The sequence below is a fragment of the Madurella fahalii genome, assembly GCF_045866475.1.
Source record: "Madurella fahalii IFM 68171 DNA, scaffold_1, whole genome shotgun sequence".
NCBI classification, from domain to species: Eukaryota; Fungi; Ascomycota; class Sordariomycetes; order Sordariales; genus Madurella; species Madurella fahalii.
Genome location: NW_027263971.1, coordinates 2,045,529 through 2,065,028, shown reverse-complemented (window position 1 = coordinate 2,065,028; position 19,500 = coordinate 2,045,529). Strand labels below are relative to the sequence as shown.

The following is a 19,500-nucleotide window of genomic DNA, read 5'->3' as shown; positions in this document are numbered from 1 at the left end:
ATCTGGTTTACCGCAGCATTGCGCAGACGGATCCAGTAGATTCGGAAAGGCAAACGGGAAGGATGTCTTGGCCCCGGGTTATATACCTGGTCAATTTGATTTGTTGGCATGCGACGACGACCGAGCGGTTATGAGATCATGGTGTCGGACCTCGCAAGTCCAACAAGGATGAATGAGTTGCCATTGAACGCGCGGGCGACGACCAGAAAACCGCCGTTAGAACCGCCGTTGTTTGCGGTCGGATTCACCCGTCACCAGGAAGTGACCCCTGCTGTCGTTGAGAGCGCCAATTGGGCACACTATGGCCTTCTCGCTTGGAGCAGGCCAACTGAAACGCGCCGTGCCAAGTTTGCGATTGCCCGTCTCTTTGGCAGATAACGAGGCCGAACGAGGCCGGTGCAGCAGCGATAGCCGTGCGGTGCAGTAGGTTTCTTTGGTTTGAGATGGCATGAGCTGTCACTGATCATCAATATGCAGAGCGTCTTGTCATGATGACTTGAGACCGAAGAGCCAGTCAGCTCTGAAGCAACAGATGGCGTCGGGCACTGGGTACGTTGCATACCAGCAAGCTTTATTGGAGAGACAAAAAGGAGGGTGGGCCATAGAACATGTTCGCAACGGAGCAGTCCAATGTGTCCTACCTTCGTGCTTCAAAGCCTTCTACCATGATGCGCGACTTGGCCAGTTGACGCCTCAGATAACAACGCCCTGGCTAATGTACAGTACCGTATCGATATAGGGCACCTTTGAGCGCTTAGCTACAGAATTCTAGGTTAATGCTTTTGGGATGCGTCACGTCAGTGGCTCGTTCAGGTGGCACGGAAATATCAGCGGGGAAACGGCTTATCATCACGTGATTCTGCTTATGGACCCCAAGTCATCCAATCACGGGCGCATCCAGGCTGAACCAAGCCGAAGTAAACAAACACTTTGGCGGCGCCAAATCTTCAATCGGCGGCGACGAGCGCATTTGTGCTGCAACAACACCACGACGCCACGACAAAGATGCCTCGAGTTGCCCAGGGCCCGCGCAGAAGCGGGAGCAGGACCGTTTCGGGGTCTCTGCTTGCCTCGCCGTTTAAATCGCCCGTCAAGTGAGTCGCATTGCGTCGCTTTTTTGGGTTTCCCCGCAACGAAATTGAGCACTCCGGCCCAAGGGATGGGAACGGCCGCTAAATCGCATGTCGAGCAGGATCCCACTGAACGATGATGCGCAAGAAAAAGCACAGCGCTCGCATGGGCGCAAGGCCGCCCACGAGGCCCAGATCAACCAGCTCCGGGCCGCAGCGACAAGCACACCGCGCAAGGCGAGCGCAACTCTCAACGACCTGGACAATGGCGGATCACCGAGCTCGAACCCCCGCACTCCGCGGCAGCGTAGGAGTGGTGTCATGGTGCTAGATGATGACGAGCAGCTCGTCGTGGGCGGCAAGGCCGTGACCCCCATGAAGCGGGTGCCCATCCTGGCCAATTTCGAGGAGTGGATGAAGATGGCGACCGACAACAAGATCAACGCGGCTAACTCATGGAACTTTGCGCTGATCGACTACTTCCACGACATGTCGCTGCTAAAAGAGGGCGACGGCGTCAACTTCCAAAAAGCCAGCTGCACTCTCGACGGCTGCGTCAAGATCTACACGAGTAGAGTTGACAGCGTTGCCACTGAGACGGGGAAACTGCTCAGCGGTTTGGCCGATAGCCGCGACAGCAAGAGGAAGGACCGCGAGGGCGAAGACGAGGACGACGAGGAAGAGGAGGTCGATGAGGATGGCAACGTGCGCAAGAAGCCCAAGAAGAAGGTAACGCTGTCTTCCCGCTTGCTGCCGGGCACTCTAGTTGCAATACTAACCGCACGGCAGACACAGAGATCATCTGAGGCTACCCTGGCGCCATCATTTGCATCCCTGCAGTTGAAGAAATTGGAATTAGAATTCGCAGTCGACCCCCTGTTCAAAAAGGCCTCGGCTGACTTTGACGAGGGTGGCGCAAAGGGACTTTTGCTGAATCATCTAATGATCGACTCCCAGGGACGTATTGTGTTTGACAGCAGCGACGACGCCGCCGACGCCGCCGAGGCTGCAGCCAAGTCCCGCCACAGGGGCGACGGTGAGGAGGTCGATGCTGAGGGCGATGTCTCGATGGGCGACCGGGACGAGACGCCTACCCCCCAGGTGGTGGAGGAGGAGGAGGAGGAGGATGATGTTGAGATTGATGTCGCCGGTCTTGGAGCAAGATATTTCCCCGACCTGAGCCGTCTGGACAGCATGGACGTCTGCCCATCTCTGAAGACCTTCGATCTCGGCGACCCGTCTGGCTCCCTGGATATCCCCTTCCTGCGGGCACCGGACGACTGGCGCCAAGACCAGGACAAGGAGAAGACCCCTGGTCCTGGCGGGATCGGCGACAAGTCTGGCATGTTCATCGACGAGGAGAACCCTCTGGGATTCGACGACGAGGATGGACTTGGAACGTTCGACTTGGGCGCCGATGTCGATTTTGGCGAAGGAGGCGAGGCATGGGCGCGCGAGGCTGCTCTCGAGCCGCAGATGATGCGCGCGTTTGACCTAGGGGATCCTGTGGGAGTAGAGGGCGAGGGCGACGGGGTTGACATGATGGATACAGGGAAAGGCGACTTTATGGTCTCCATGACCCACGCCCAGAAGGCCGACAAGATGCACGAGGACATCCTCAGCTACTTCGACCAAGCCCTCCAAAAGAACTGGACGAGCGCCGAGCACTGGAGGATACGGAAGATCAAGGACGTCAACAAGCCCACAGAACCCACAAGACAACGCAAGGAGAAGCAGCCATTCGAGATCGACTTTGCGTCGCCCCTTGACCCGGCAGTTGCCGAGGTGATCTACACCCAGGCCTCGACAAATTCGGCCATCTCCATGCCCAAGAAAGATTGGAAGTCCAAGTCGCGCAACCTACTCCCCGACGACAAGCACTTTAGCTCCAAGCAGCTCCTCAGCCTGTTCCTGAAGCCCAAGGCGCGCATGGGCAGGCGGCGCATGCTCGGTGGGTCCAGCCGGATAGGCAACATCGACACCCAGCGCCAGAACGACATCCCCGAAGGCGAAATGGACGAAGCCTTCTGGGCGTCACAGAAGCCGCCGCAACTCAACCCCGACGACGGCGTCCCCAGCCGAGAGTCATCAGCCCTCCCGCAAGGCGACTACGACGCCAACTTCTTCCAGGACGACGGCTTACCCTTCGCGGGCGGCGCGGGCGGCGACGACGACGACGACATGGACGAGTTCGCTGACGCGCGCGAGCATTTCTCGCCCGAGGCTGGTGGGCCTGGCGGCATGATGATGAGCGACGTGGGCATGACGGGCGCCTTCAACGGCATGACGGTGACCAACCCGGCCGACCTGGCGTTTGGCACCATGCTCGTGACGCAGAGCAGGCGCGTCAGGCCCGAGTACGTGCAATACGCGCGCAAGGCCAAGAAGGTGGACGTGAGGCGGCTCAAGGAGGAGATTTGGAAGGGGATGGGTCTTGAAACGTTGGACGTATGTGTCTTAATTTTTCCCTCTACCCCCCGCCCCCCCTTTTTCCTCCTATTTTGTGTTTTTCCCGTTGACCTCAAACCCCCAACTCCCCCAAACTGACACAGATACACAGGATTTGGACCCCCCCAGAACACCAACCGCCGAAGATCCCATGCCCCAAGCGAAATCGCTCCCCCTGGACGGCCGCCAGCAAGAAGGCCCGACCCTCAAGTTCACCGACGTCATGAACGACCTGCAGCGCGTCTACCCCAAGCCGGTCATGGACGACATCTCGACCAGCTACTGCTTCATCTGCCTGCTGCACCTGGCCAACGAGAAGGGTCTGGTCATCACCAAGACGCCCGAGTTGGACGAGCTGCACATCCGGAAGGACTGGTCGGCCGAGGTAGTGGACGGGGCTGACTGAGCCAAACGGCCCCCTCCTTTCCGGTACCGGCGTTTTCGGGGGTTTCAGCCCTTTTTCCAACGGGCGGGTGGAATGATGTGTGTGCAGTTAGTTGCATGGCATGAGCGGCCGGTCGGTCTACAACTGGGCAAACAAGGGTTTTGGTTTTATTTTTTTATTTCCCCTCCCTCTTGGTTGGGATGATGAGCGATGCGAAGGAAATGTGTATGGCAAGACAACGCAAGGCAACGTAACGGTTCGGATTGGTTGATTTTCTGATGCTTTGACGATAATGATACTGTCTCGACCCGAGGTTCTACACCTGAGTTGTCACGTCTACCGGGTTATGACCAAGGGTGGGTTAGATATCCACGAAGGTCTATTGTCATCCTCATGATCATATACCGGCATTCCGGCTACGGATTTAGAATGAGTATTGGTACAGCCACAGGGGAACTCGTTATGAGTGTCATGAACCTCATGGATCATGATCTCTTTTCGCCATCGGCGGCCTTTCCATCCGTCTGGCGTGTATCCTGCTCAGGGGCCGGGCCCTCATCGTCCGTTGACACGCCCAAGGAGGCCAGAATTGCGTCCAGCTTGCCCTCCAGATCGGTCAGATTCGCCTCAAGCGTTGTGGCCGTCTGCTCACCCCTGTTGCGTTCAACTATCAGCATACGCAAACACGGCTGTGTGAGAGATGTTGCGAGCGGCATCAACGACTGGTATAATAATATCCCAGATAAGAAAACTAAGATTTGACAGTACTTCCGCGCTACCTCAAACTTCTCAACCAAGTAGACAGGGAGGATAAATGGAGGGGGGAAACAACTCAATGGGGAAAAAAAAATAAAAATAAATAAATAAATAATAAATAATAAATAAATAAAGAGGGGATAGACAAGACAAGAAGATAATAAATAAATACGTGAATGAAAAGTGAGAAGCTGGAGGAGGAGGCGCTAGCGCTGCAAGCTGCAGTCCGCCCCTTGCCCACCCAGAGCCCTGACAACGCATCATACCATGCAAGCTAGACAGCAAACTCTGGTGATCATAGGACCCTGCAGGTCTCCTCGCCCCCCGGGGAACCGTTTTCAGGGTCCTGATGCTGCAGCATCTCCCTTGTCCTGCCCATGGTCTAGCCGGAAGTCCCATGGCCGAACCGTGTACCTGGGTGTGTACAGTACCTGTGCTACGCGACTCGTCGTAGACGTGGCCCACTAGGGCGCCTCCTGACCTCCACGCAGCACTTGATCCATCACATCCGCGCCTGGAAGCGGTGAGGAAGGGCATCTAGATGGGGGGATGGGGTTCTCAGGCACTCAGGCAGGGATGCCATCTCTTGGACACAAGTCACAAGACGGTCCATGGGGCCGGGAACCGAGAACCTGCTCATCCAGATTGGCGTGGGCGATGGCAGAGAAAGTGGTATCATACCTAGCGAGGTCTCTGAGGGCCTAGACCACGACCCGGCAGGGACGGCACGTCAGCGGGGTGGGATGCAGGCAGAGGCAAGGCTGAACAAGGGGTTCCAGGGGACACTAGGGCAGATAGCTGCCCCTGTGACGAAGCATCTCTCTCGAGACGAGGCTGGAAGGGGGCGGCACATACCTGTGCCAGACTGTCGGCGACCGACGCCGATGATGATGGCGATGACGGCGGTGGCAGACGCGAGGGATTTCCATTTCCATTATTGGCGCCATCAGCAGCAGCCTCTGCCGGCTTGGCATCGACGCCCGTGTTGGGGACCTCCTGGGGCTTGGGAAGGGTTTCCGCTGGATCCATGGGGCGTTCCGAGCAGCCCACGACGGGAACCGCGTGTGGAATGTGAATGCGGAATGCTTCGTTGGCTGGCGCGACGAGCCCGAAGAAACCCCTCTCTAAGGCGGGCTTTGTTGTTCCCTCCACGCCAACTCACTGGCTATCCCGGCTTGAATGGCAAAGCTACGTTACTGCCGGCTGTACGTAGAGTAAGGTGCTCCTGCGATCGCACTTCACCGCTTTGGGGCTGATCGGGCTATTGCTGGAAAAGTGTGATTTGCCTTGGCGTGTTGCAAAATCGAGAGAGAGAGAAGAAGGTTCCGGTGATCGGTGCGGCGCTGGGACATACCCCTCCCAGACAACGTACGATTCTTGCAGCAAGACTACGGCGCTTTGGGACGGCTGCCGAACCCCTTGCGATGCCGCGCCAACCGAGCCTTGCTGGGCCGTGGACCCGTTCGCCGCCGTCAGGTTTTTCGACCTCTCTGTCACGGCAAAAACGCACTAATACGGTATTCGCCGCCGGGAACGATCGAGTTCGGCACGCCTGTCGTCTGTTCAGCGGGATGCAGATGGACCTTGTCAAGCCCGCAGAGCCGACTCCCGCCAAGACGCTGAGGTAGGTGACGTGACGGCGAATGTTCTAGGCCATCACCCGATCTCCAGGAATCTGGGCCTGGCGCCCGAGCCAATTGGGACCACTTGCCATTCAACCATGTGGACCCCCCACCAGAAGACCGCGGATGGCACGCATTTGTCTATCCTGGAATCGGAAATCCCATGCCCGTTGAACCGGCAATTTCCAGCGAGGCTGAGTGGTGGCACGGATTCTACACAGACACTACCCCCAATGAATGGCATTCTCAGAGCCTTTTGCATGGGGCGCGGGATGCCGAGCCAGTGAGCTGTTCGTGCAGTGCTGGGATGCACAGTCCCCGAAGCTCCCTGCTGCTCGGTAAGTCTTCTTCCACAACGCCGAAACCGATGAAGGGCGATTCTGTCGTATCGCAAGGATTGATGGTCCGTTGTTTTGGGCCAGCTTTGCGCTTATCCGCAGCCACCCTCGGAAGTGTGTGCACACAACAATCTGCCTGTGGGTCGCAGCGCCTCTCCCATTGGTGTGTGCTAGTTGGGAGGCCGGGGAACTGTATGAGGAGAGAAGCCTGCCCCCGGTGTTTGACAGAGATCACCGCTATCATCATGGATCGGGGAGATGGTATTGTTGGCCACGCATATTTTTTTTGTCGATGATGGCATTCCCGCGCACCCCGCCGGCACGAGTCCGGCTCCCCGCACAACTCCAGCAAAGGACCCCTGCGCAGTAAATGACACCTAAGCTTGCACCTGGCGCTGCGACCAAAACGAAACCGGTGTTGACGTGAAAAGATTCTCAATCGGGACGAAGCAGCTGCCGAACACGCACAGGCCATGGAGGGGAATCGCGATGGCTACTGGCTGGCTGCCGATCGCGCCTGCCACCGTGACGCCGCGCCCGCTACGCCAAGTCGAGGAAGCGGCGGACAGGCCGCCTCTGATTGGCCGAGCCACGCCGTCCATTCCTCAGAATCGTACGTTTTTCATGTGCCTCCTGGACATCGATGGGGATCGAGATCCTTCCTTGGTCACTCTCCCATCCTCTCAGCTGGCCGATTTCCGAGGGCTCGCCTGTGATGGCATTACTTTGCTCGTCGTTCGCAAACTGGCGATCCCCCCTTTTGCCGCGTTGTCCCGCTCACCTATTTTTTTTTTTTCCCCTTGCCCCTTTGTATCCAGTGAACCAGAGGGCGGATTGCTGCGCGTCGCACATTCCCATCTGCCAGATAGAACAATTGCCCATTGGTCCAAAATGGCAATCGGATTGTGCGCCCGCCACAACTAAGCGTAGGCGCAGAGGGGAGGGGTCTTTGGGGCAACGGGAATCAAGCAACACCGAATACCTGGCTGAAAGGCCGAGATTTTACTTAATACACCATTCTGCCTATTGCTGCCCGGGAGGACGGTTTTATTACCCCCCCATCCACGAACACTAAGTTACGTCGAACACGCGAAGATTGTCTGGGTTCCTGGTGCATGTAAGACGCCGGTGGAGAAGCTGCCGTTGATTACCGCAAGTGTTGTTGTCGATCGGGTCAAACAACGCCTGGTGGTGAGTAGCCGCTACCTCCGTGTACTTTGGCTGCTATCCTTGGCGTTCGCTTTGCGTCGCTGTGTCTCTCTCCGTCTCTGCGCCTCGGTACTGCACCGTACCAGCCCTGTCTCGTTGACATTCCCGTTGGGATAATTCTCGACACACGCCTTGGAAGTTCCCCGTACTGGGCACAGTCTCATTAACAGAAACGCACCAGGTAGCTGTTGACCCTGCATTATTTGAATTCTTGCCCGGCTCCGTCTGCAACAGGAGTTCGTCAACAAGACCTCAACACTGGACTGGCAACCGGGCCGTTCGTGACATCTGCGCCTGCGCTCGCTTCTGCCGTCTCGGACGCTACACACACGAGGCCGCACCGGTTGCATAGGAGCGTGTACGAGAAGCTCGCCGGACCCGCAAGAGCAACACGCGCATAGACGACCCCAAAAGCAGGTAATCGACCAATTCTCGCACTTCGCCCAACCTGGACACGTACATTCATGAACGAGTCTGGGGCTGCAACTATCGGTCCACGCGAGCTGACAGAGTCTCTCCAGAGCTTCGTCCGCCTGGTTCTGACGACAGTCTAGAACCCGAACACAGATCAACATTCCCGTTTTAATTTCACGCCGCACGCACGTTCGCCCGGCCCGGAGCGCAATTACCTCGTCCTTTCCCGTTCGGTGTAAGTCCCCTTTCCCAATAGCTGCATCATCAACCATGTTAGCCTTGCCCATGCCGGTTTCGTCCCACATCCATTGCTTCCCGTTCCAATACACCATGTCATCAAGATCTTTGACTTCTCACCCCCCCCCCCCCCCCCCCCCCCCCGGAAGGCCCTGTTCCAAGAATTCCATGTTATGAGTGAATCCGTCTTCGAATTTGCCATTGACTCCACTCACGACAGTTGTTTCTGCTTTGGCACCCTGTCGCCTGAACACACAAATACCCGCGCTCGGCTTCTCTGACGAGGCAGCCCACGAGCACGGCATAGCTCATTGACTTTTCCGACCACCAAACCTGTAAACACCAACTGTGGTCGTTGCGCGCGCACTCAAAGAAGAGCTTTTCAGAAGGTCTACAACGTCAGAGCTGTGCGCGAAGAATCCCAAGGCCGTCCCCTCTCTTGGACGTCACCCTTGGGAACAGAAGTGTTGTCAGCCGACATTCACTCAAAAGACCAAGATCAACAGCTCAGGCCCGCGACGTTGGTCCCGGCCGTTCAGGTTCCCGCGACGTCAAGGTCGCCCCGCCTGAGCGCAGCAAACCCCGGGCGCGGGCATATTCGCACACACACGATTCTCTCCCTCAAAGCGACAAAGGTGCTCAGCTGGGCTGGATGACGCGACCACTGGAAACCATTTTTGGGGAGTTGGGCATCTCCCAATATCTCGATGCGTTTCTCGAGCAGGGGTTCGACACATGGGAGACCATCTTGGATATCACCGAATCTGACCTGTACGTGGGAATATGTTTCCAAAAAAAGTTCCTTGTCGTGCTAATGCCCGTCAACTTTGGTAGCGATGCGCTAGGAGTGAAACTTGGTCATCGACGGGTACGTGTCCTTCCTGCCACGTCATGTGCTACGCACAAATGGCAGGCGTGAGGACGGTACATGGCGCTGACGATGACGGTCAACAGAAACTGCAAAGGCAAATCGCCAATTCCCGCGGGGTCGCACCGGATGCGTCCCTGACCTCTCCGACTCAACCGAGCATTGAGGAACTCAGGCTCCAGGACCCATGCAGGGCCGATCCTCCAAAGCTCGAGGGCCGGGAAACGGTCGGCGTTATCATCACAAAACGAAAATATCGGCGGCATCCAAAGGTCAGTCTCTCCCCCCGAGAGCGCCCGTGTTGCGAATGCCCCATGATTGACGTGGATGCCGTGACCAGCCCGACGAAAATGCGCCAGAACGACCTCCTTCGGCATACGTGCTCTTCTCCAACAGTAAGCCGCACGGCCACATGAGCCATGGTGTTGGCGACACCCTTCATAAGCCAAGCTACTAACTCGCAACCCCTTTTTGAAAAGAGATGCGCGAAGATCTCAAGGGCCGTAACTTGACCTTCACAGAGATTGCCAAGCTTGTCGGTGAGAACTGGCAGAATCTGTCTCCGGCTGAGAAGGAGCCGTTCGAGTCGCAAGCCCAAGCGATCAAGGACAAGTACCTAAGCGACCTCGCCGAATACAAAAAGACGCCCGAGTACAGAAAATACATGGCCTATCTGCAGGAGTTTAAGGCTAAGCATGCCCCATCGCAAGGTCTGTACGCTTGGGTGCCTACCCCCGCATCGGACATGCTGCTAATGATCTTCGGCTTGACAGACAAGGATGCATCCAAAAGAGTGAGGCTCTCAGACTCTGGGAGCCAAAGCCGTAGTAGCCCCAGCGCGACACCAACCAGGACGAGCAGGAGCGGGAGCGGCTCAGAGAGTCGTAAGGGGAGCGAGCCGCCCGCCGGGAGGCAGCAAAGGCTTGGCTCTTCTGTTTCCATGACCGAGTCTCAGAATTCGGCTTCTGCGGCCCCGTCCATGTCGACCGCTTCCCCAGTGGTGTCTATGGACTCTCCCGCCATAAGCAGTGGCGACCACTCGCCAACTTTCGGCGCCAACCTGAGGGATCTGCCGCCGCTGTCGGGACCCGCGAGCGCCAACCAAGGAGATGACCGGGCCACGGAGCAGTTCAGCACGCAAATGCACCTCCCATCTCTCTCCGACGTATTCGATGGACAGAATCGGTTGCGAGGAGGAGTCACCCAATCATGCGAAGCCAACGGGTTCCACTTCCCAGGCGTCGATGCGCGGCCGGCAACATTCAAGGGCGAACAGACATCGTCCAGAAGTTCGTCTTCAAATGCATCCTTTGGCAGGTCTCGGACACCAGCCGACGGTCCCTTACCCATTCGCGCACTGTTGGAGTCAAGGCCGGAGCCTACTTTTGAGGCTAGCCAGCCACCGCACCCACTCCACTCAAGTTCTTTCCACCTGGAACAGAAGCTTCTGCATGCGCACCAGGCTCAGACTGGTGCCACCGCACTGCCAGCGATCAACGGTGCGCCTTTCAACCGCCCGAATCCTGGAACGTTGCTGACATGGGTACCAAAGGTTTTCACGCCGGGCCTTCACTCCCACACGCCCCACTGAGCTCGCATTCCATCAGTTCGGCCTTCTACCCTCCGGCTACGTCATCACCCATCCGGCTACCGCATCAAGGAAAGCATAACGCCAGTCTTGACGGTATGAGCGCCTTGCTAAAGGCGGGTGAGATAGTTGACCGCCGAGCTCATTGATTGCTCGCTCGGTCCCCAGCGCTAACTCGGGACGTTTCCCACTCACCATGTTGGCGCTTTTCTCCCTCTTCATTGTCTCGTATACTTCTCGCATTGGATACCCTCTAGCTCTGCGGATTTCAGCTTGGGATTTGATCTTTACAGCATACCGAACAGGAGGGAATGCATGATTTAAACGGGTGGAATGGGCTTTTCTTCCAATACAGGGAATTGTAACTACTATCGTTACCACCGCAAGGCATCAGGCGTTTTTACCCCGTTGTGGACAAGAGGCAACATGTTGGGGTTCATCCGGGCAATGGATAGGACAACTTCTTGATAATAAGATGCTGTCTCGTATATAAATACATATTTCACGGTACACTTGGAGAGGCATGGTTATACATGACCGTTGGGTTGCCATCGCCGGTATAATCTTGGGCGAAGCAAGGTACAGCGGGTGGAGCAACACTAGACATCGAGTAGCCTTCGTTCTCGTGTTCTCGTGCGTTTGTGATTGGCGCCGCAGGTCGCCACAACGGACCGCAACCCATTTGTCCTAGCCCGCGTTATCCACGGATCCAGTCAGATCGACGGATTACCTGACAGATAGTGCCGTCTCAATATTCGAATTCGTACGTCCTAGCAAACTCGGACGACATCGAGTCCGTCCCAAGAGCGGAGCGGCCCGGAGATTTGACAACACCACCCCATCGGTGCTCTCGAAAGTTGGGACGCGTGTTTCGAACGGCTGACTGGCTGTGCTTAGCGGCGGTCTCTGGCTCGGTCTGCATATCGATCATGCCCATAGAGAGTTGCCACACTCAGTCCGCACAGCCAGCGAGAACAGCAGGATCACTTCGCTTGGAAGTTATGTCCTGGCGAGCAGTGGTCGTTGGTTGTACATGTGCACTAGCACTTCGTGTCAAGTTCGGCCACGCTCCTTGGCCTCGTCGATCCTTTATCGCCGGGCATCTCTATCCATTGCCCACTAAGACGTGTAGCCCGCGCTTACCCATGGGGGAATCAGAATGGCAACGTGCCAGCCTTGTCCTGCCACGCTTTTGTAAAATCTCCTTATACAACCTCAACATCGATTCTTCCTACGTCCGTGATGGGTCGACTGATAACGACGTCGCTTCGCTGGTAGGATGAGAGCATCACACGGTATACAATATGAGAAATACACCAAAAAAAGCATGGCAAACACATAACCCGCTGCAAAACACGGTTTGACCAGACTGAACTTGAACAACCAACTGGAGATGCTTTGCTTCGCCTTTGCCTTGGTTTTGTAACTGATAACTGAATAGCGCTTTGTATAATACTCTACTCCTCTTCCCCAAAACAACAACACGGGACAAAACATAAACAAAAACAAACCCGTAACAAACCCGTAACAAACCCGTAAAATGCCCATAATGTTTGCAAACCGCGCATAATAGGGGTAGCACGCCTGAACCTGGCTACTGACAGGAATAGCGTAGTACTTAGTAGAGGAAGAAAAGGGTGTACGATGCGAAGATCGGGAAACCCCCCAAACGGCAATATCATCATCAGCAGTAGCAGCAGCAGCAGCACCAACAACTATGAAATAAATGAGACGTTTCTAACCAGGGTAGGTATCACATGCAACGACAGTTACGAAATAGAAAAAGAAAATGGAAGGAAAGGGAAGAAAAGAAAAAAAGAAAAGAAAGAAACCGAAAACCAAGAGAGACCAGACCAAAATATACGCAGACGCAAAAATCACAACCACATCGTGTAGCCGCCATCACCACCAGAACAAAGACAACAACACCCAACAGACCAACCCGGGACCAGACCAAGACCGAGAAACCCAAAGCCGCCCCAACCCCCAGACACACAAGAACATCAACGCTGAATTGCCAGTGACGAGAGCAGGGCGAGCCTCCAGGGGATTTTGTCCGCCCACTTCAAGTGCTAAGAAGCCTCAGAAGGAACTGCCAAACCGGACATCAGCGGCGACGTGGATTTAAAAACACGAAAGAAGCCGACCAAAAATCTTCCGGGTCCCACTTCACGACGTGTGGACACTCGGTTCGGAAAGGCTGGTAGCTGCCCTGCTTAGAGGGTCGTCGTGGTTGGCCGTCACGAGTGACGGGCTCTCCAGGCCGCTCGTGAGCCCCTCGGCCGCCGTGCGGGCGCGCGACACCAGCGGTGGTCGGGTGGCTGCCGATGCCACTGCCGATGCCGCCGCAGCCGCCGCGGCCTGGTGGTGATGCTGCTGGTACGCCGTCAGGGTGCCGTTGTCGCGCCGCCCTCCCGTGGCTGCGTCGGCGGCGCGGGCCAGCTCCCGTTCCCGGTTCTTCTCGAGTAGCTGCCCGCCGAGCGTCGCGCATTTGAGGATGGTCTGGATAAGGTGGTTTTGTTGTAGAGGCTTGGATAGATACTCGTCCATCTGCGCCTGGATGCACTTTTCTCTGTCTCCCATCATGGCGTGCGCCGTCAGGGCGATGATGGGCGTCCGCTGGCTGCCGAGGCTGCGTTCGTATTCGCGGATCTTGCCTGTGGCTTCGAAACCGCCCTGTGGTGGTATCGCTTGTCAGTCATCTAGGATATCTAGAATCCGGGTCAGCGTGCGGTATTGTGTGAACTCACCATGATTGGCATCTGAACGTCCATCAATATGACATCAAACTTCTTCCGCTTCACCGCCTCGACTGCCTCCTCGCCGTTTCCTACCACGGTGACTACGTGGTGGTACTTCTCGAGTATCTTCACCGCGAGCCTCTGGTTGACGGTATTGTCTTCGGCCAACAGGATCTCAAACGAGCGGGTGTTATCGGCCAGCGAGGGTGTGGCCCGGTTCTCCAGCGCCGGCACCATGCCATTTCCGAGGTCAATCAGCTTGCACGGTGTTGTCATGTACGACGTGATGCCCAAGTCGAGACACGACTTGAGCGACACGTGAACGACGGGTGCTAGGAGCACAATGGGGAGGTACTTGAAGTCGTCGACCGAACGCAGCCGCCGGGCATCCTCGATGGAATCGACAATGATGACGTCGTAAGGGGACGACCCTTGGGCACGCGCCTTCTCCAATGCCGAGTTCTTCTCGTTGTCCACGACGATAGGGACCAAGCCCAGGGCCTTGAGCATCTTCGCGATCTCCGTGCCGTGCCCGGTCCTGCCCTTGTCGATGAACAGAACCTGGTGCCCCTTGTAAGGGTTGAGCTGCTTCGCGATCAACGAAATGTCGCTGCCGGCCAGTCGGACAATGCAGGTGAAGTAGAACTTGCTGCCCTTTCCGTACTCGCTCTTGACCCACACGTCGCCACCCATCAGGTTGACGAGCCTCTTGGAGATGGATAGGCCCAGCCCGGTACCGCCGAACTTGCGCGTCATTGAGCCGTCAGCCTGTTGGAACGTATCAAAGATCAAGTCCAGCTTATCAGACGGGATGCCGATGCCAGTGTCCGACACGACGAACTCGATAGCATACTCGTCTGGCCCCGAAGACTGCACCTGGGACGCCTTCTGGATTGTGAGGCTGACCTCACCATGCTCGGTGAATTTGATGGCATTGCCAACCAGGTTCAGGATGATCTGGCGTAATCTGAATGAATCGCCTACGACGTGGTCGGGCACGGAACTGTCGACGCGGTACGTGAGGTCCAAAAACTTCTCGTTGGCCTTGACGGCCAAGGTCTTGAGCGCGTTGAAAACGGTTCCCCGTAATGTGTACGGTATCTCCTCGATGACCATCCTCCGCGCTTCGATTTTGGACAAGTCCAGAATGTCGTCGATGATGGTTAGCAAGCTGTTGGCTAGCGAATTGACGATGTTGAGCATCTCCCTCTGGTACTGCGTCAGGTCCGTGTCAAGCGTAAGCTGCGTCATCCCGATGATGCCGTTCATGGGCGTCCGTATCTCGTGCGACATGTTGGCGAGGAATTCCGACTTTGTCTTGTTGGCTAGCTCGGCCGCTTCCCTGGCCTGCGTGTTCCTCTGGATGCTGTCCCGGAGGTTGTAGACCATCTGGTTGATTTTCTTCTTGAGCTCGTCCATCTCGCCCGAGGCCTCCACCTCGACAAGCTTGGTGAAATCGCCGTCTGTTGCTGCGTTCGTGATGTCACCGAATGCTCGCACTTGGGCAGTCTGTCAAAGCTACGTCAGTCACCAAAGAAACATAGACGGATCTCGTAGGAGAATTTGTCGAGGCAACTTACAAGGTTGTTCGCCATCGTGTTGACGTCGGTGGTGATTTCCTTCCACCTCCCTTTCAGGCCGGCAACATCGGCCTGGCCACCCATGATGCCGTCGACCCCGACATCCTTGGCCACCCTTTGCACCTCGTTGCAGAAGATGGACAGTCGGTCAACCATGTTGTTGATCGTCTCCTTCAGAATGAGTATCTCGCCCTTGGCCTCGACATCGATCTTGCGACTCATGTCGCCGTTTGCAATGGCCTGTGTGACGGTCGAAATGCCTCGCACCTGGAGAGAGGCTGTGAGCGTGCTGGGGAATCCTCAGAGCCGGATGTGGTGGGACATACCTGTGATGTAAGATTTCTGGCCATGGTGTTGACGTTTTCGGTGAGATCCTTCCACTTGCCCTCGACATTGTCGACCTGGGCTTGGCCGCCAAGGGTACCATCCGTGCCGACTTCTCTCGCGACCTTGCTGACCTCAAAGGCGAAGGTCCCCAGGCGGTCAACCATAGTATTGATGGTGTTTTTTAGGTCCAGGATTTCGCCACGGACCTCGACCCCGATTTTCCTAGTGAGATCGCCCCGCGCGACGGCCGTCGTGACGGCGGCAATCTCACGCACCTGGGTGGTTAAGTTCATAGCCATGCCGTTAACATTCTCGGTGAGGTCCCTCCATGTGCCCTGGACATCGTGGACAGTTGCCTGGCCACCTAATCTTCCCTCGGTTCCCACTTCCCTGGCAATCTTGGTGACCTCGCGGGCAAACTGCTGCAGCTGGTCCACCATGGAGTTGATGGTCTTCTTGAGCTCAAATATCTCGCCTCGGCACTCAGCTTGCACCTTCTGGGTAAGATCTCCTTTGGCGACGGCCGTGGTAACCTTGATGATGTCTCGTACTTGTGTGGTCAGGTTATTGGCCATGGCGTTCACATTGACCGTCAACTCGTTCCACATGCCCTGCACCCCCTCGACATCGGCCTGGCCGCCGAGGATGCCTTCAGTCCCGACGTCTCTAGCGACGCGTGTGACTTCCGAGGCAAATGTCCGCAGCTGATCCACCATTGTATTGATGGTCTGCTGGAGCTGAAGGATCTCACCCTTGGCAGGACGTTCAATCTTCTGAGTGAGATCACCGTGGGCGACAGCCGTTGTTACGGATGCGATTTCGCGCACTGGGTTTTGCAGAGGTTAGCCGGGGGGATTCATTTTCCCTTCCTCAGAGACCCAGTTGCGGAAGTATTTCTTACCTTGGTCTGTGAGATTCTGCGCCATGACGTTCACTAGAGTCAAAAGAGTTAATACCGACACAGCCCCTACCAGCAAAGAACCTGCCTGGGGGTTTTGGGTGGAGGGTACGCACCATTATCAGTCAGTTCTTTCCAGGTGCCGTCGACTCCCTCGATCTGAGCTTGACCGCCCAGGATGCCCTCGGTTCCCACTTCGCGGGCGACGCGGGACACCTCGCTCGAGAAGACTTGCAGCTGGTCCATCATGGTATTGATGGTACGCTTGAATGTTGTGATTTCAGGGTCCATTTCCACGTTGTTCATTCTGACCTTCTTGGACAGGTCGCCGCGTGCGACGGCCGTAACGATCTCACCAATCTCACGCAACGCCTTCTGGAAGGCCTCGTTCGCCTTCTGATGTTTCCACAGCTCGCGCTCCAGGGTTGCGACTCGCTCTTGTTCGATAATGGCAAGGGCCTTCTCCTGCAGCTGCTTCTGCTCCAGCAGTTGCGCATTCACACCGGCTAGCTCCTGGCGCTGGCTGTCGAGGAGCTTTGATTGGTCGTCGACGTGCTCTCGGAGCCCCTCGAGCGCCTCGTCGATAAAGCCATTGCGGGGGAGGGCGGGGGGATATTTCGGTTTTCCAGCCCTGACCCGCTCGTCTGCGAAGAGGGGGTCGACCGTCTCATTGGGCGTGTCGGGGAAGACATTTGCCGCCGACGAGTTTGCCTTGGCCTCCAGGTGTTGCACGCGGAGGGCGAGCGCAGAGAGCTCACGTTCCAGGTTTACCTTTTCGGGTGTGTCGGGGCCCGGGAGCTTGACGTTGGGACAGTCAGTAGCGGAGACCGGGGGAGTCGTCGGGTCTACTGCAAGAGATTTGATGACAGCAGCGATGACTGCCAGGGAAGAGTCGCCGCTCATTGTTGCGACACGGGACGGCGTCAACGCCGCGGTCGTGGGAGGGGGACCGATTCACTGGACGGCAGCGCGCAGTAGAAACGAGGGGGGCTGCGACGGGGGCTTGAGAATGTCGGCTGCCGGTTGATCGGTCGGTAAGGGAGTGGCGGACTAGTGCCTTTTGCGTGAAGAACAGGTCTTCATACGGGGAGTGTTTTGCCGCTCGGTTCACGAAGGGTTTCCGAACCGCCAATTGATGGAACGACTATCCGCAGTTGTGGGCGGTGGGAATGGTTGAAGATGGCCGGGGAGCCGATCTGTGGACGGGTCGGCGCTGGAGACTGTCGGCTAACGTTGGGGGCGGGCTAGGACGCAAAAAAACTGCAGTGTCTTGTCGAAAGCAAAAAAGCCAAGCGAATGGCTGAATTGCCCGCTGCGTATCCGCCCGAACCTGGGCGAAGCGGAGACGCGTCGTTGACCTCTGTTTCGGTCCCCTCGTTCGCCCTGGCTGGATTCTGTCGTGTGTAGGCGCGGGTTGAAGGAGCGAGGCGGAGGGAGGGGAAGTCGAGGGGAGGGAGTAGGAAAGCTCGCTAAAGAGAGTGTGCACGACTGGAACCGCGCCAGAAGGCAGCAGAAGACGGCCTTTGAAGCAAGGAGGAGGAGGAGGAGGAGGAGGAGCAGGAGAATGGGGAAGTCTGGGGCGCCAGTCGAGCCGCCCCGAGCAAGGGGGGGGATTGTCGCTAGCCTGCGAATTGCAACTGCACCTGCACCACAACCCCTTTTGGTGCCTAGCGGGTAACTGGAAATCCGGGCGACCTTTTGTTGAGTGTGTGCCCTCGCTATCCTAACGTGCATCAAGCGGGCCGGCTTGTTGGGACTTGCATCGGCGGTTTTTGGTTGTTTTCTTTTTTTTTTTTTTGTTCGTCGCTATGTCTCCTCTCGGTCGAGAAATGTTCTAGCCGGCCTGTCAACTGCAAGGCTTGCAGAATTTGGGAACGGGAAAGGCTGTTGCGATGGCCACTCCTGACTCGCGAGCCGGGATGGAAACTTCCAGGTTGGAGGGACGAGGGTGCAGAGGCCCAAAGACGCCGCAAAACATGCCCAGGGATTCTCTCGGTATCATTATCCGCATAATTCAGAGCGCCTTTGGCCCATTAACTAACAGTAACTAGCCCAAGCCAACCCGGAGCGCTGATGGGATGCGGACCAAGCCCCGGAATGAGCAAATCGAGGTTTCAGGCAGCGAATGCGATAGACACGGGGCCTGCCCGACAAGCGGACGGTGCCGTGCTCCCCAGCTCCCCAGTTCCCCGCTTCAGGGCACCCGTGGCATGCTCTTCCCAGATGCCCGAGAGGGAGAAAGGTCGCCATCCTTTTCGCGCCTGATGTTCTCGAGCAACGACAGCGGCCCTGCAAAACGCCACTGCGGGGCTTAGGGGGAATGGCTCGTTTACTTGCCGACAACCGCATCCTGCTGTCTTCCGCCTCACCAGTTGCATCTCATCCCACGCCTGATCGGTTTCGAGAACGGTGGTCGAGATTTAATCTATTCACTTGGCCAAAATCGGAAAGGTGAGGTCGGGAAGTAGGTATGTACAAGGGCCTTTCCCCCGTACGCTCCCCCGCCTCCCGCTATGTGCATACAACCGTTCCTTGCCTCTCCAGTTGCTTACCGGATGGGACTGCGGCAGCGCCGGCCCTCGTCGACCGGTCGGGTCGTACCAAACCCTTACTCGCCCAGTCACAGCCAGCCAGCGGAGCGGGGAGATGGCCCCCCGGAAACCAAGGCGCAGCAAACGGAGCGCCTGCTCAGTCTCCACAGCGTTTCTTCGCAGCCAATGCCTGTGAAGGAATGACTAGGAGAAACGGGTTTTCTCACCTGGTGCTCCCGGCCATTGTTGGTTTCCGGTGCTCTCTGGTCCAAACGAGGGCCGGCTCATCGGCTGCCAGACGCAACAGGACGCACGAGATTGGATGGATGCTCACCGCACAGTGCCAATTCGCCACGATCTCAAGGTAAATCTTCCCACCAACGGCTAACGTAGGGTATCGGGGCAGTTGCCTGTCGGTCCGGCCGGGCCCCGGGCTCGTACGCTAAAGAGCAGAATCGGCAGGACCAAGAGAGCAGACGACTCTGCAT

The 19,500-nt window shown here is 56.9% G+C and overlaps 4 protein-coding genes across 4 annotated transcripts; 2 read left to right on the top strand and 2 right to left on the bottom strand.

Moving 5' to 3' along the window:
• Positions 1–1,005: 1,005 nt before the first annotated feature.
• MFIFM68171_00636 (Condensin complex subunit 2) lies at positions 1,006–3,924 on the top strand (the record flags this gene model as incomplete). Its single annotated transcript, XM_071056058.1, has 4 exons — positions 1,006–1,094; positions 1,193–1,799; positions 1,860–3,518; positions 3,631–3,924. The coding sequence occupies 4 exons, from the start codon at positions 1,006–1,008 to the stop codon at positions 3,922–3,924; spliced, it is 2,649 nt and encodes an 882-aa protein (XP_070912159.1).
• A 464-nt stretch (positions 3,925–4,388) lies between these two features.
• MFIFM68171_00635 (uncharacterized protein) lies at positions 4,389–5,688 on the bottom strand (the record flags this gene model as incomplete). Its single annotated transcript, XM_071056057.1, has 3 exons — positions 4,389–4,557; positions 5,341–5,360; positions 5,515–5,688. The coding sequence occupies 3 exons, from the start codon at positions 5,686–5,688 to the stop codon at positions 4,389–4,391; spliced, it is 363 nt and encodes a 120-aa protein (XP_070912158.1).
• A 3,443-nt stretch (positions 5,689–9,131) lies between these two features.
• On the top strand, positions 9,132–11,084 carry MFIFM68171_00634 (Non-histone chromosomal protein 6B; the record flags this gene model as incomplete). The annotated part of the gene is made up of 7 exons (XM_071056056.1): positions 9,132–9,250; positions 9,314–9,347; positions 9,434–9,619; positions 9,688–9,742; positions 9,827–10,057; positions 10,121–10,846; positions 10,900–11,084. 7 exons carry the CDS (start codon positions 9,132–9,134, stop codon positions 11,082–11,084), a joined length of 1,536 nt encoding a protein of 511 aa, XP_070912157.1.
• Positions 11,085–13,104: 2,020 nt separating this feature from the next.
• Positions 13,105–17,384, bottom strand: NIK1 (histidine kinase osmosensor; the record flags this gene model as incomplete). The annotated part of the gene is made up of 6 exons (XM_071056055.1): positions 13,105–13,611; positions 13,686–15,185; positions 15,257–15,523; positions 15,583–16,409; positions 16,485–16,517; positions 16,598–17,384. The coding sequence occupies 6 exons, from the start codon at positions 17,382–17,384 to the stop codon at positions 13,105–13,107; spliced, it is 3,921 nt and encodes a 1,306-aa protein (XP_070912156.1).
• Between the last annotated feature and the right edge of the window lie 2,116 nt (positions 17,385–19,500).